Source organism: Xenia sp. Carnegie-2017, unplaced genomic scaffold, assembly GCF_021976095.1.
Source record: "Xenia sp. Carnegie-2017 unplaced genomic scaffold, XeniaSp_v1 HiC_scaffold_57, whole genome shotgun sequence".
Classification (NCBI taxonomy): Eukaryota; Metazoa; Cnidaria; class Anthozoa; order Malacalcyonacea; family Xeniidae; genus Xenia; species Xenia sp. Carnegie-2017.
This window is the reverse complement of record NW_025813523.1, coordinates 30,647-46,976: the sequence shown is the minus strand read 5'-3', so window position 1 is coordinate 46,976 and position 16,330 is coordinate 30,647. Positions and strand designations below refer to the sequence as shown.

Sequence of the window (16,330 nt, the reverse complement as noted above, 5' to 3'; positions counted from 1 at the left end):
CTTTTCTAATTACCTAATGATAACATCATATCACTTTTAGGTCAAGTAGTTTTTGATGAATCGTTTATCATTCTCACGAAAGACCTCATCGAATCAATTCTTCATCGTAAGAATACCAGCCTATTGTGTCATATGTTTGGCGGCCAGATCATTGGGATATGGTTAAAAGAAAGTAAAGGGATTACACCTTTTCAAGATAAGAGAAGGCTGTTAGACGTAGACACGAAAACGATACGTAAAGTTAGGAAACAACAAGGAATATGTCAATCTCTGCTTGGTTTGCATAATGCTTATCCGGATGACATGCGCTTATTTTGGAATATATAATTAAATGAAACAAAAATCAAGAAAATTGCTTTACCACCAATTTCTTTTAACTGTCAGTTTCCATATGGAATTGATTTAAAATTTTACAACAAAAAAGTGGCCTCTTCCAAGGCTATGCAAAGATGAACCTGTTTTGTTACATATACCCTCTTTTCAATGTTCCCAGATTCGCCGTGAGAAACGACAGAACAGGACATTGGAAAAAGTTTTTAATTAAGACGTTTATGCATAAAATTTAGGAGTTGTGCTTCTTTAAATGACTTTTGAGTTAAGTTTACACTGAAGTTAAATGGTGATTGTTATTGTTTTAATGAAAAGAAGTTGGTAATAATTTGCAAACCTCAATTTAAAAAAACTAAAAAGTCGACTAACCTACTATAGTATGTTTACCATGCATATAGTGCTGTCAGTTGTATTTTGCTTCAAGTAATTTGTATGTTACACTAAGTTTTTATAGCCATAAAATAAGTTCGAGCAGTATTTTTTCCAAATATTTCGTCATTAGTTTTAGGCAGGAAATATGCCATGCTGTCTCTGTGCCTGTACTTCAAAAACCATCCTTTAATCACACCTGAGTCAAATGACATAAACTCAAAGGAATACAGATGAGAATAAAGGATGTCAGAGAGAGTACAAGTGTTAATACTTGCGGAATGTAGAATTATTGAGCAAAAAATATCAGAAAAAGTGATATGATTTTTTATGTTTAAATCAAACTTTAATTGATGCCAATTACGCTTAAGCTTTATGTTGTACGTAAATTTTTCATTTTTCGTTATTCCATCATAATTTTCATACTTCCAAAATGCAAAACTGCAAATATTATTATGTTTTTGAATAAAAAAAGATAAATGTCATTTTGTGCAAGATAATTTTCCTCAAAATAAAAGAATTATCTTAAAATAAACAAGAAAATAAACCCTTATCTCAAAGCACAATCGTGTGGCTAGAATTTGTATCTGCACAAACTAACTGCAAAATCCAACACGCTCTCAATGACGGAGAAAAAAATTTAAGATTCGGATTTAGGTAGAGTGTACTATGTCGACGGCTTTTGTGAAGAAGGAAACACTACACAGTAAAAAGAAAAGGGCCATTTTAGCCCCCAAAATGGGGCCAAAATATTGACCCCAGAACGGCCCCATAATTTAGAGCCAAATTCGGCCCTTTAAAGAGGGGCCAAATTTGGCCCCTCTTTAAAGGGCCAAAATTGGCTCTAAATTATGGGGCCGTTCTGGTCAATATTTTCCCATTTTCTAAATGGCCCTTTGTGTGAAATTCAGCTCTAGACAGAATAGCCAATTTAGCCCCATTATCTCATCAAATCGCAATGGCTAAAAAGCAGCCCCTTGCCCTGGAAAGAAATGAAATTACTGAAAGCTTACAATAAACAAGACTCGTATAATATACGTAAGCACACAAGTGCTTAACACCTTCATTAAAATAGTTTACATGCACATATTTTTATCTCACTCAACTTAAACTTCACAAAAAAGAATTGAAATAAAACATAATCTATATAGCCATGCATGTGCATTCATGATTAGTTCAACACATTTGATAATACTCCAACTAAACTTTTCACCGAAGATGGACACTTCTCTGGGATAATTCCCAATAATGCCATGTCAAGAAAGCTATAGACATTCTTGCCATCAATGTATTGTATATTGTATATATAGTACGTGGCCAACAAAGCAACCAGAGCATCGCCAATCTTTTTGGTCGTTACATGGCACAAAACTATTCCTTCTGCCACTACATATATTAAGTCACTTTGATAAATGTCATCCACAACCAAAATACAAGGTTGAATTTGTGTTCTTATTTCTTCATCAAGGAAAGCGCCATTCTACGATAAAAAGACAGGAGAAAATTTAGAAAATTAGCTTGAGACTACACAATAAAGTCTTAAGTGTCTACTTTCATTAGGGTTCACAAGTTACTTTTTGTTATGTGAGAAACAAAAATGAAGTAGTATGGTAATACTCATTTTATAGTAAAGATATAGTGCCAGTTTTACCTTAACAACTTTGATAACAGCTTCTTTAACACGAGGCGTCCTCCTGCTGTTTGGCTGCTTGAAGACAGTTTGAGCGATTTTGATAGCTGCTCTACCAGCACATTCGCCTAAAAAATAGCACACACTGCTACACAAATGTTGATCGAGAAACAACTGCTGATCCTTCTTAGTTTAATTTCCTTCAAGAGAATTTCTGATGTGTATGAAGTTGATTATCAGCTGAAATACCTTCTTCAAGGATACCACTATCAATAGCATTGTGCATTTTCTTCAAGTCTTCTGAATAATTACCGTTTTTCTCAGCATATGCCAACAGCCTGTGACGCCAGACTTTGTTGAAGTTTTCCTTCACCTGTGTAGCTACGTCTTTATTCCCCATAACTTTTGCAAATTCAGCCTTGATCTGTAGTAATAAAATATAGAGCAGTTACCTATAAGCTTTGCTAAACTTATGTACGTATTTTATGGGATAAAAATACTACTATAGCTAGTAACGTATAGCAGGTTTTTTAAAAGAGGGAACATTTCAACAACTTCCACTATTCTTCTGACTTCTTCCAAGACAAGTGATCTTCTAGAAGCATAGCATGCAGCCATCAACTCCTGAATTTTTTCATGATCCTTTTTGGCTGACTGCCACTCTTTTTTTATTTTTGATACCACTGCTGTAAGTTCTTCACTTTCGCAAGGCTCGGGAACGTTCGTCCAACAGTGACTGTTCCTTTTCTTTGTTGTTTTGCCTTTAGTTTGCAAGACATTGGTAACAGGCGTGTTAGATCTCTTTCTTTGCAATTTTTTGAATCGGTTATAGATTTTCATCTCAATAGATCCCTATAAGAGAAAGCTAGTTAGTCACCCAGTTATTGATTTTAGCAGGCATGATTTAGCAAAAGTCTTATTGCTTACAAGAAGCTAACATTCATGTGATCAATATTCATTATTATTTGACACATACGTATAATGAAACAAAACAAAACAATAATTGAACAAAATGTTATAAACACTTTTAAGTATTATTTACCCATGGCTTTGAGTTTGCATCCAACAGTGGATCCTTCAAGAATGGATATGATTCAACAATCATAAGTGCAATCTTTACACGTTCTGTTTTGCTGGGATAGCTTGTAAATCTTAGCACACTTGTGCAGACATCTCTGATGAGCTCGTTAATCAAATTTGGGGGTAAATACTCTGTTTTCAACCCAGCTTCAACAGCATAAGAATACTACAACACAAAACGCTTGTTGTGACCTGTCTTCCTCCCTCCCAAAAAATGGTTGGAGGCTAGTTTAGGGGCAAGATAATGTCAGAAATTTAGAAATACAATTGTGGTTTTCAAATTTGTAAAATGGCTAAAGAAATGGCTGTTGAGAGACCAACTCTTAAACAAAAGCTGATCATTCATCAGCTCACCTCTAAAAGGACTTAAACCTTAGGGACTTTTGTAAGCCTTCAACTTTAACCAACCACTTAAGCATAATATTCTTACTATTCTGTGTAATAAATCAGCTGCTGTTAGTGTATTGTACTTACACGATTTGGAATTTTGTAGTTCCGTAACCAATCCTGAAACAAGTAAAATATTACTCAATTGCAAATTAGATTTTTAGAAGTACTTCAATTTCCATTCATTGAACAAATGAAGATAAACTTGCATACTTTTGGGGTACTGGTAGTTGCAGTAAGAGCATTTGGACACTAAAAATTACAAATGAACTATTAGTGAATGTTCACAGCAAGTTTAAGTAGGAATGAGCTTAGGAGAGGGGTGTGAAGGAGCAGGACTTATGGTGATGCTGTTACTATTATCACTACAAAAAAAATACAAATAAAACCAACAATAGAAATGTCGTAATATTAATAAAGAGGTAATAAGATTTCAACAAATGTTTGACATAATATGTATAGCAACAAGTTACCAAAGCCTAATCTAAACTAGAGGACCCTCCACCCCCAATACAGAACCATTGCGTATCATGACTATATGTATTATTATATGTAACCATGACAAAATGTGTTATTACTAGTTAAAATGATCAGAAACAGAAGTGCACCAACCTGAATTGGTGTTACAGGTAAGCTATCACTCTAAAGAAAAAAATTAAACCAGCATATCATTATATGCTGCAAATTTTAATGAATGCACATGGTGCACACAATTTAACAATGATTTGGGTTTGTCAAAAGAATTGTTTATTTTAAATCACTTCATCATTAACAACTTTTTACACTGAAGTTTTTTGTTACTATTCAACAGGAAATAGCAAGGTACATGAATGTAAATAAGGAAGAAACAAACCTTGTGCATTCCTGCACTGTCAATTTCGATAAAACTGTCAGGAACCTTTTTCACTGAACAAATATCAACCTAGGAAAAACTACGTGTTGATTTCATAAATGGCTATAACATTTTTTGGTATACAATAAGCAATAAATTTCATCCTTTATGCTAAAATCAACCAAATGGCAAATTTGTTTACCAAGTCCCCTTTTTCACTGGATGCATTGCCATCAAAAGAAAATATTGCACTTCTATCATCATCGGTTTCAGATGAGTCAGAAGAGCTTATAACATGGTGCTTCTTCCTTTTTTTCAACTCTGGAGAGTCTAAAGCCATTGGATTTCCATTGGAATGAAACACCTTAAAAATAAGCATGACAAGTTTAAACAGTTCTAAAAAACACTAAACGTTTGCTGGTATAAACATAACATTCTGAAAAGTTTTTAGAAAGAGTTTGATCTAATAAATGCTCACGTACGTACCATGCCAGAAAGTTTGGACCAAATTGCAATAGCAGCACGCTTTTGTCGGAGATTCTTAAACATGTCACTAAACTCTTCTCTAGTTAGTGTTGGAAAGAGTTCTCCATCAATCTCTGCAGCTGAGAAGGTACGTGCATATATTATCGTAATTAGATTTTGCAAAGCCTAGTTGCAAGTTTGTAGCTAAAAATCCACTTTCATTATCAAACAATCTTCCCAAGCTCTTGCTTAAAGCTTGAATGTTTTTACATACGGTAAGTCTGCTATTATTAATCACGTGAAAGCGCATGCGACCTTCGCCCGACCTTGGCATTATTTTGGGAAAATAACTATTTCCTTTATCTGCGTTATAAATATAGTTTTTTTCTTTTAGAATTGGTAATAAAAGAATTTCTTGATTGATATCTCGTGAAACAGTGTATTTTTTTACATTGTTAACCCTTGATCGGCATTTTTTTTGAGTAAACAACGTGGGTGTCGTACGCACGTTGTTTACTCAAAAAATGCCGATCAAGGTTAACGGTGTCAATGAAAGCGTTATATATATGAGAAATGTCCTAGAATATTTCAAAGATAACTGTTATGTCAGGGCGAACTAGAATTGGGGTAATATTCATGTTTTCAGCTCTGCCCTGCTGACTTCTTTTGAAATTAACATCGCAAACAAAAGAAATCAGCAGGGCAGAGCTGAATATATGAATATATACCCCAATTAACGTTCTAGTTTCGCCTCTGGTTATGTCTAACTTGGGAGAAATTTTCCACTGCATATCAAAATTTTAGCAATGTCTTCTAGGTTTTCATAAAAAGCGTCATACTAACATATAAATATTTACAACAACTACCTTGAAATTTTTCAATGACTTCATTATCCACTCCATTCTTTTTCAATAACGTGGACAATTCAGAGGTGGTTAAATCTTTAAATGAAGGCATTGCAAGAAGTTCGGTGCAAATGTTACGACTAGACTACAAAAACGATCAGCAAGTAAGTGAAATGACCATTGAGTTCTATAATAACTGGAGCGGCTAACTTTACTGGGGCGAGGACGCCAAAACAATGGCGGCCAAATGACGTATTTCCGCTGAAATGATCGCTTTGCAGAAAAATAATATTCCCGACCTCCCACTGATGTCTATAGTAAATTATAAAGAAAAAATTTCTTTAAGAAAAATTTGAGCTTATTTACCTATTAGAGTACAGAATGGAGATTTATCATATGCATTATTGCTGCTTTTTTAAATAATAGACCATAAAAAAAAGATAAAATAGACCATTGCGGCGATTGCGCGTGCGCGGCTGGCTTGCACAGTGATTCACGTGCAAGGCATGTGTTGAGCTTTTCCATATGAAGTGACTTAGCGAGTTTTAGAAAAATGGCTTGTACTTGCTCAATGTGCCTTTCGAGCTTTTCAACGCTGGCATTGTTACGAAATCATTTAAAACGGTACCACAAATTTGAGGATAACTTTCACGTTATTTCTCAGGCACCACGTTGTGCAAGTATTTATTACACCTTCGAAGGCTACAAATCTCATTTGCGCAGAAAGCATGCAAATATATTGAATAATTTCATTGATGAAAATTCTTTTAAAAATGGTAATCATGAAATAAATATGAGCGAAGCCAATGAAGATCGCAATAGTGAGCCAGGAAAAGTTAATGACATTACTCAAGACTATGATTATGGTGGTGCAAACATCGATATATGCCACAAAGAGGAGAATATCAGGATGATGAACGCCCGGTTTCTGTTAGAAACTAAAGAAATGCATAAACTATCTCAAAAAGCAGTAAATACTATCGTCAGAAATACTACTTCCATCGTCCAAAATTCCCTTGAATTAGTGAAATGTCGTCTGTTATCATTGCTTGAAAATGACGACATGCCAGACGTCTGCGAATTGCTGGAAAATGTATTCATGGAGGAAAATGTCGTGACCAATCCTTTCCTGGGAATGGAAAGCAAATGGCAACAAGATAACTTTTTTAGAGATGTTATGGGAGTGGTTGTAGGTTTTCAGTAAATTAGACCTATAGACAGAAATTCATACTTTGTTTATAAAAGCATTTATCTGCCATGTCAAATTTTTTTCAAGTGTTTTTAATTGTCATTTTAAATCTTTGTTTTTCCCGAAGGAACCAAAACAAAGGGTCTTGGGAATCACCCATGTTCAGAAAAGAATTGGTGTTGGAAGAAGAACAGTCCCAAAACAAGATGAAGTCATCGAAATTCCTCTTCTTAAGAGCCTTGAGCAAATGCTGCAAGATCCAGCCATATTAGATCAGGTTACTTAAACATAAATAAACTAGTGACATACACAGCATGCTATTCTAGATATAGCAGCTGACTGGCTTTTCTGCCCAAATTTATGTTTGTTCACAATATTTTTTCACCATTTGGGCACTCCAATGCTTCAATTTTTTAACAAACTTATTTCAAGAATATAAATGATATACATATATAAACCGTACGTCCTGTGTCCCAAGTGCAGGAGTCACCATTTTACTGTGGTGATAGCCGGGAGGGCACATTGTTATACATTTTGTATATATATATATATATATATATATAGTGGTGGAGAAGAAAATGGCTACAATTTCATCCCAACAAGCCTGTTTCGTGATTGCTCAATCACGAAACAGGCTTGTCGGGATGAAATTGTAGTTTTTGTGTATTTTCTTCTCCTTACCAATATTTACGCTCTGCTCTCGGGCATCGAGCACTGTTTTATACGGAAAATCATAAATTATAAACTTCCTATATATATATATCCCATTTATATATATATAACTTCCTATATATATATAAACAAAGTATTAAATCCCCTGAAGAGTGAGCAATCACGAAACAGGCTTGTCGGGATGAAATTGTAGTTTTTGTGTATTTTCTTCTCCTTACCTATATATATATATATATATATATACTTATTTAGGTCTTGCATTCACACCAAAGACAAGATGGGCTGTTATCAGATTATTGTGATGGCAATGAATTTAAAAGCCATCCTTTGTTTTCCATCGATCCTACTGCTCTTCAAATTATATTATATTATGATGAAGTAGAAATTGTCAATCCCCTGGGAAGCAAGACAGGAAAACATAAACTAGGTGCAGTACTTATAGGTCTACATCAGCCACATTTATTAATCTTTGCAGATTATATCAGATTTATTGTCTGACCTAATCCTTTCCTCCCTAATTAATTTACTATAATTTTGACTTTTTTGTCCAAAGTGTTGCAGCAAAGTGTTGCCACAAAGTGTTGCACAAATGAGGTCATGTTCACAAAACACAAATTGCAAATCAACTTTAAAAATATTCTAAACTAATTTGCTTGTTTTCTCTATATTTGACATAGGACTTGTTTACTACACATTGGGTAACATTTTACCACGATATCGGTCGCAGCTGAAAGCAATACAACTGATTTCAATTGCAAGGAGACCTATATTTACTGATTTAAAAGATGCAGTGTGTATGTTCATAATAAATATCATCACATTGTGAAATATTGCCTATCAAAAATTTTTTGAGAACTAAAATATCATATCTTTGTCATAATATGTGATTTAGTTTGTTCAAAAGCAATTAAAACTGCTAAAATGCAAAAAATACATTCGTACTAGACAATACCTGACATAATTTGTTTTCTGCCGTTCACTCCTACGACAATTGAATCACTTTAAAAACCATTACAAACAAAGCAAATGGTCGTCTTCAAAAACTCTATACTTTGAATGATAATAGAATATTATTTTTCCTGCAATATCATAGTCATCTACGGCCGTTATCATAGTGAAAACAGCAATCGAAACGCATCATGAAATAGTTGGCCGCCATATTTGTATTGTGTCACCCGATTCGATGCAGTCATCAAGTTGCTCTCGAACCAATTTGGCACCAGTTGTAGAGCAAAAACAACCCTCATGGAGCCAAAACGGCCCCTCTTGTCTGTTTTAGCTCTCATTGTTAGCCAATATGGCTAGCAATTTCAAAATCCAAAACGACCTCATGGGGCCGAATTGGCCCGTATATTTCTATTTTGGCACCAATTGTAGAGCAAAAACAACCCTCATGGAGCCAAAACGGCTCTATTGTCTGTTTTAGCCCTTATCGTTAGCCAATACGGCTAGCAATTTCAAAAGCCAAAACGACCTCATGGGGCTAAAATGGCCCTTTTCTTTTTACTGTGCAATGTAGTCTGCGACTTTAAATGTGAATGTGATGCTCACTATGTAGGTAGGACTTCTCAAAGGTTGAGTGAAAGAATAGTACAGCATGTACCAGCTTCTGTCAGGAATAAATCTTTTCCTTTACGACAGCTACCAAAACGTGGGTGTGAAAGTGAAAATCCAATTCTATATGATTCAGCGATTGGAAAACATCTTTTATGCAACACTCGCTGTCCCAATGCTTATTCTGATGAAAACTTTAAAATTATTTAAAATTGTCGCTCGTTTTTCCAGATACGCGTCATGGAGTCGGTATTAATTATATTGATTAATCCTGTCCTTTGCCGACAAAACGATTACGTGTTTAATAAGTCTCTGTTTTAAGTGTCATCTCTAAAAATAGAGATGACATTGACCTTTTGTAACATTAAAAATATGGCATTATTTGGAGGGTCTCATTTAGCAGACGTTGACAACTGACAAATAGTCTGCCGAAATGCATAGTGTCTTATTCTAGCTGAAAATAACGGCTCCTTTGAATTGTTGGGTTAATGTTCTGGTTGAAAACAGTTCTTTTAAGAACTATTACGTTGTTATTATCACCATTCACCATGGTATTTGCTATTTTGAAATCCATCTTTAAATTTTCGTTTTCACGAAACGATAATTTGTTGCGTTGAAATTCTTTCTTTTTAATTTTGCACCCAATGAACAATTTTTCCCCTGCAAAGAAAATGATCCTTTAAGTAATACTTTTTTTTCTTAAAGCAATCATATTTTGCATTATGAAATTTATCAGAGTGAGGTTCAAAATAGTTAAAAGAGTTTAGTGGTTTAGTATTTTGTTTTTTATTGCGTCTTGATGCATTTATCAGTTTCTTTGACACATTGTAAATAATACCATGAAAGCAAGCCTCACAATGATTATTAGTAAACAAATATTGTGAGGCTTTCTTTTATGGTTTTCTTTTCCTTTTACTTTCTTTTGTTTTTTTTACAAAACTAATTCCACATAAATATTTTTGTAATAATTTTATTTTAAAAAGTATTAGGTAATACTTATGCACTATATTCTACTAAATTAATTTAAAAAAAGTCTTATTTTATGTCTTTTTCCAATTTTCCATATTCTTTTCCATTTTTTTCGTACATTTATTTCATATTAAACTCAAATTCCATTCTTAAAAGATTTATAAATTCATCATTTTTCTCTGCAAGTTTTTCTTCCATTTTATTTATTTTTCCATATAAAAATGGTATTATTTTTTTAAATACAGAAAAAACTTTTGATTCTACAGAAGATTCAATTTCACAATAATTACATTTTGTACATAATGATTGTTTACATCTTTTTAGAGGAGAAAGATGGTTTGAAGTAAAATTATTAAATTCACGAAATGTTGACTTTACAAATGTCAGATTTGCAAATAATCCAACTTTGTTTTTGGGAAGGTCATGCACGTCATACATATCATCTTTTTCCACCTTTCTTTATTCAACACCAATATGCTTACCTTCCCCTAATATGATATTAAGGTATTTTATATTAATTTTTTTAGTAAATAAATAGAAAAAAATGAACATTTCTTATATTTTATTAAAAAAAAATCAAATTTCTTTTTTTATCTATTTTCTAAAAAAATTGGAACTTCTTACCTTTTTTTCGCTGATAAATGTTGACACAATTGTAATTTTTATTATAATCAATACAAACCTTGAGTTGATATGAACTCGAACTATACAATGTATATAAAGAAATGTGCAATTAAAAATCAATTGTTTCATTTTTAAATGGTTTTATATTTTTTATTATTTTTGTTAGTATTTTTTTGCAGATAAAGTAAAAAAAAATCATGAAAGGAATAAAAATGAATTGACACTTTTTTTGATGATTATCTGATGGAAAAAACTGTACATTTTACCCAACGTTTATAATTTCGTTTCTATATTTCAATGATATGGATTTATTATCGATATTTGCTATTTTATTGATGGAAAATCGTGGCCATCCTTTTTTATGTCGGTTGCATTTTGTATGCAGTTATTTATTAAGATCGAAAAGAGCCCCATCGAAAACCAATTTTTAAAAAAATAAAAAAATTAGATAAGAATTAAATTTATTCAAAATTCTTTAAACTTCATTCCAAAAAAGAAAACAATAAAAAAATAGATTTTATTCAAAAATTGTATGGGACATTAGGGTGTATACGTTGTTGGGATTATGAAAACTTTGAACACATTTATTTAATATCTACCTATTAGGAGGGAGGTAATTTTTATATACAGTACATAATGTTGTTATTATTTAATGAAGATTTTCCTTGTAGATATAATTATTGCGAAAATGGGATGGTCCTAAACGCTGTTAAAACCAAAGCATTACTTATCACCGGAAAGAGGCTACATTCATCATTAGTTGATGGCAATCACCTGTCAGTAACCGTAGATGGGGCTGAAATAGAACAAGTAACCTCTTATAAATTGCTTGGTGTAACACTCGATCAAGATCTTACATTTAGTGACCACATTTCTAGTCTAAAGGCCAAGCTTTCTCTGCTTATTGGTTTATTGAAAAAGATAAAGAGATACCTTCCAATAAAAGAAAGACTTTTATACTACAACGCTTTGATTAAACCCGTCCTTATGTAAGGGAGCATGGTTTGGAATACCTGCGACGTTAAAGAACTCCACTGTCTCTAAGGTTACAGAAAAGGGCTGCCCGAGTAATTCTTGGAGTAGACCCTTATTCTAGAAGTGTTGTAAACTTTAGTAAACAACACTAAACAACACTAAACTAGGCTGGTTGCCTTTTTTTTGACGAAATAAAACTAAACAAATGTGCCATGATATCAAAGATTTGTTCAATACGAACAGTTCTGTTGACAATAGGTCCACGAGACATGGCAATTTAAATTTAGTGTGTCCCAAATACCTAAGAAATAACGATGGTGGCAAGGCATTCAGTGTTAACGCAGTCAAGTTATGGAGCAGCCTTCCCCATGATATCAAAAAAAAGCCTAGTACAAATCTATTCAAGACAGCTGTGAAAAAGCATTTTATAAGTTCATATAAAAACCTGGACAACTTTGAAACAATATTAAGCAATAGCACACTACCTAATTTTAATTTTAATTTTTTATAAATTAATTTTATCTTTCTGAATATTTTTTATGTGTCCTGCTATTTTTATCATAGAATTTAGTAATTATTTATATATTTATTCATTTATCAGTTTTTTGTAATGCTGTATAATCTAGTTAGAGGGCCACAGGTTTGTCAGCTTTTCAGCTGTTACGTGTCCCCCTCTTCAAATAAAGTCCTTATTATTATTTTAGTTTCTCAAAAAAACACGATATTATATTATATGATCATTTTAAAATTTATTTGCATGATTCTCCTTTTGTAAAAAAAGGTATTTTTTATTTGGATTTACAGTGTGGGGGTTTATTTCAATTTGCTATTGGTGTATAAATTTATATATCATGTAAAGAATTTTTTGAATTTTGTGTACTTAATGAATTCATTGAAAAAACATTTATGTAATAAAATTTTTTTTAATAAATATATTATTTATACACAAAATATTTCACTTTTTTAATTTTTTCTTCTAATATTCTTTGCCATAATTAGAGAATATTAATTGATGTAGTTAAATGTTTTCTGATGATTTCATAAGATAATTGAAATTTTTCATAAATAAAACGAATTGTTTTAAAGCGTGAACGACGAGCATCGTTTGCATATCTTGCTGCACCATCAGTTGTTTCATTAGCACAAAAACATTTTCCTTTATCGCAAATTGCATATTCGGCTCACCCATCACCATATTTTCTATTTACTTGGCTTAAGTTAAGATGTCTTCCAGCGTAATTAGCAATTATTTTGTTTTTTGAAATTGAATTTTTATATGCAAATAATCCTTTACCACTGTTAGGAGTATTTTAACTCTTAAATTAAATTTCCAAGTGAATCCAACATAAATTGGTCATTAAAATTTTTTATAACATCTTTAAAGTAACTCCATCACATTGTTGCATCTTTGGTATACTTTCTTTTATTTTTGTAAATTAATCTTATTCCATCATAAAGTTCAGTATTTCTTTCAATATATTTCATTCATTTCTCAATTTTAAAACATATATCAGAATGATTTAATTCGATATTATATAATTCTTTTTTAAGCGAAAAAAAATATATTTTATTGTATTAACGTCGCAATACGTTACAGAATTATCATCATTATTATCTGATTTTCAATCTTGAATTGATTGTTGAAATAAGAAAGGTGAGAATAAAATACAATTATTGTTTTCGCTTATTTCATAGGTAGAAATAGTACTGGCTCTTTCAGTATTTTTGTTTTTTATTTTTCATTTTTATTTAAAAGTAAATGAAAGTCTATATAACATAGTGTTTTTCCAGCCATTTTATTAATTAATTAATTTTAGTAATTGGCAATTCCATGTGTAAACCACCCAACGATACACAGCTTATAAAATCAAATCTAAACTGTATGTGTATAAAAGGTTCCAAAATGAAATTAATGGTCATGATAATGTACATAGTGAAGAAAAAAAAAAGATAAAAAAAATAAAGAAAAAGATAAAGAAAAAGAAAATCATGTCAAAAATAAAAAATAAAGAAATTGACAAAGACAAAAGAAAAAAATTAAAATTATTTCAAATAGTAAAATAATGAATATAGTTAATTTATTTCATTCAAAAATTGGCGCAAAAATTGAATACATCAAAAAAAATAAAAAATTTATTGATTTAAAATATAAAAGAACAATTTTTAAGTTAAATGGTGAAGTTAAGGATCGCACGTAGTAAATTTTTATAAAAAATACAATTCAAAAATTTAATAGATTTTTTGAAACAATTTTCAAAAATATTACAATATTTGCTCAATATACCAAAATTGTCTGTAAGCTCTGAGAATGATTTAGTTAGATTATCTTTCAAAAAAGCTCAGTTAGCACCTTTTTCGACAGCCTTATTACCTTGAAATGAAATCAATATAAAGAGATAATTAGATTTTATTGAAAATTATTTACAAAGTAATATTTCAGAATTTTTAAATAACGATTGGGAAACTAATGTATGTATTATGATTATTCCAAATTAATGTAAAAATGAAAAAATCTCATTTAGGAAAAAGACCAATTCGGAAAAACAAAACCAAAATCTTATTTATAACTTAAATCCTGATGATGATAGTAGGGAGAGGGGGTGAAACAAATTGTCGAGTTTTGAGCATCAAAGAGAGATTATAAATTGCATTTTGCAAATTAAGTGTGAAAAGTTACAAATTCAAACTAAGAATTATTTTTTTTCTTTTGCTGTATTAATAGGAAATAGGTTTATGAATAGTGACGATAAACCATCTAAAATAAATAAAATTAATAAATCGGTTGCTAAAATAGTTCCTTAAGACGAAGTTGAAACATTCTATAAAGAAACTAATTTACCAAAGGGAAGTTTTTCCATTAACAAACTAAATATAATTTACTAAAACTATTTAAAAAAAGATAATTTTTGTTTGGCCATTTTTAAAAGATAAATTAGATACAATAATTTATGGTTCAAAAGAGACTAATCACGAATCCTTTAATATAAGTGACAAAATTATTTTTTTATGGTTAAATGATTCTCACTAGGATTGAATCTTAAGTCCTAAAGTATTTTCTAATGTAAAACTAAATATATTTTGCTTTAAATGCATGCATTATTCAAAATTTAATGAGTATGTAGATTTTCATATATGTAAAAATAAAGATACATGTTTAAAATGTTATTCGAACTCTAAGAAAGAAAGAAATTTTTCTATTCAATGCACGGAATTAATATATTTTTAAAATCTGCAGATTGCTTTCAAAAAACATCTGTTTAGTAATTTTTTTGAACACAAGAATAGTATTAAGGTCACCCCATGTCAAAAATTTTTTTTTGTAATACATATAATAAAATTGTTCCAAGATTTTTCTTTGTTAAAAATAATAAGGTTGTTTTTCATGATTGGCACAAGTATGTTGTGCTCGATGTAGAATGTATGTGTAGTGGTCTCGTACAGAATGTCCTTCGAGGGGCTTGCTACACAAGTGACAATTCGAGGCTTTCTTATGGCTCCCCCAGTCTTTTCCTGTCATGTACATAGGCTCGGGGTTAGCCAACATCGTCTTGATCTTACGCTCTTCATCTTGGAGCGCTTCAAGGAAATGCTTGGCCGTGTCAGGCTCACGGTAAAGCTGCAGCGGCTGCGTTTCACCATCGGAACGAACGACTATGAATGAGTAGCCGCATGCTTCGTGTCTGGAAGTTCACTGGGTGACGCTCTTTTCTGTGTTAAGCGCGGGGCCCTCGGTCTTACAAAACAGGCTCTCCAAGTCTGCGTAGATTATGAAGGTCACTTTGAGCTGCTTGCGGTAGTTCTCAAAGCGGATTTTGTCGTATTTTCCGGGGGTTGGCATTCTGATGGGAACTGCGGCCTGGTTGATGCCTCGACATTCAGGCTTATGCTCTTCCAACAAATCCTGCCTGGTGAAGCCGTGAACACAACGTTTACAGAAGTGCAGCTTATGGTGGCCACTCTGGTTGAGAAGGCAGTTAAAGTTCTTGATCCAAGTTTGGTGGTGTTTCTCGAGGTTTTTCGAATCCTAGACGAGGAAGAGATTCACAGTCTTGCAAGGTCTCTCTACTTTGCTCAGAAGGCAAGGAACGACGCCGCCTTCCCAACCATGAACGTCGAGAGCAAGGTCATTCTGACGCTCTACTCGTTCAAGCTGGAGAGTGGTGTGGGTGGGCTCACTCCCGCAAAGTCAAGGCCGCCTTCAGTGGGATACTTGCCCGTTTGTTGCGCGTCTTTAGCTGCTAGAAACAGCGCAGCCCTTAGAGACCAACGGAGGCAGTCGTCGTCTTTGTTTTTCACGTTGACGATTGCCTTCTCATTCTTTACCTTCTGATTCAAATCGCGTTCGGATGGTGTCCCTTCGTCACCTGCATTTTCCAGGCTCTCAGATGATGGCTGAAGGCCTTCTTTTT

At 32.5% G+C, this 16,330-nt stretch overlaps 3 protein-coding genes across 3 annotated transcripts; 1 reads left to right on the top strand and 2 right to left on the bottom strand.

Moving 5' to 3' along the window:
- Positions 1 to 1,708: 1,708 nt before the first annotated feature.
- LOC124456600 lies at positions 1,709 to 2,842 on the bottom strand. The gene is made up of 3 exons (XM_047007009.1): positions 2,579 to 2,842; positions 2,351 to 2,457; positions 1,709 to 2,179 (listed from the first exon to the last, which is right to left on the bottom strand). Exons 1-3 carry the CDS (start codon positions 2,727 to 2,729, stop codon positions 1,871 to 1,873), a joined length of 567 nt encoding a protein of 188 aa, XP_046862965.1. The 5' UTR covers positions 2,730 to 2,842; the 3' UTR covers positions 1,709 to 1,870.
- Positions 2,843 to 2,876: 34 nt separating this feature from the next.
- Positions 2,877 to 6,236, bottom strand: LOC124456587. The gene is made up of 8 exons (XM_047006997.1): positions 6,149 to 6,236; positions 5,960 to 6,083; positions 4,409 to 4,438; positions 4,010 to 4,048; positions 3,884 to 3,916; positions 3,372 to 3,575; positions 3,011 to 3,181; positions 2,877 to 2,921 (listed from the first exon to the last, which is right to left on the bottom strand). The coding sequence occupies exons 2-8, from the start codon at positions 5,993 to 5,995 to the stop codon at positions 2,877 to 2,879; spliced, it is 558 nt and encodes a 185-aa protein (XP_046862953.1). The 5' UTR covers positions 5,996 to 6,083; positions 6,149 to 6,236.
- A 535-nt stretch (positions 6,237 to 6,771) lies between these two features.
- LOC124456601 lies at positions 6,772 to 8,730 on the top strand. The gene is made up of 3 exons (XM_047007010.1): positions 6,772 to 7,127; positions 7,255 to 7,404; positions 8,477 to 8,730. Exons 1-3 carry the CDS (start codon positions 6,849 to 6,851, stop codon positions 8,528 to 8,530), a joined length of 483 nt encoding a protein of 160 aa, XP_046862966.1. The 5' UTR covers positions 6,772 to 6,848; the 3' UTR covers positions 8,531 to 8,730.
- The last annotated feature ends 7,600 nt before the right edge of the window (positions 8,731 to 16,330 follow it).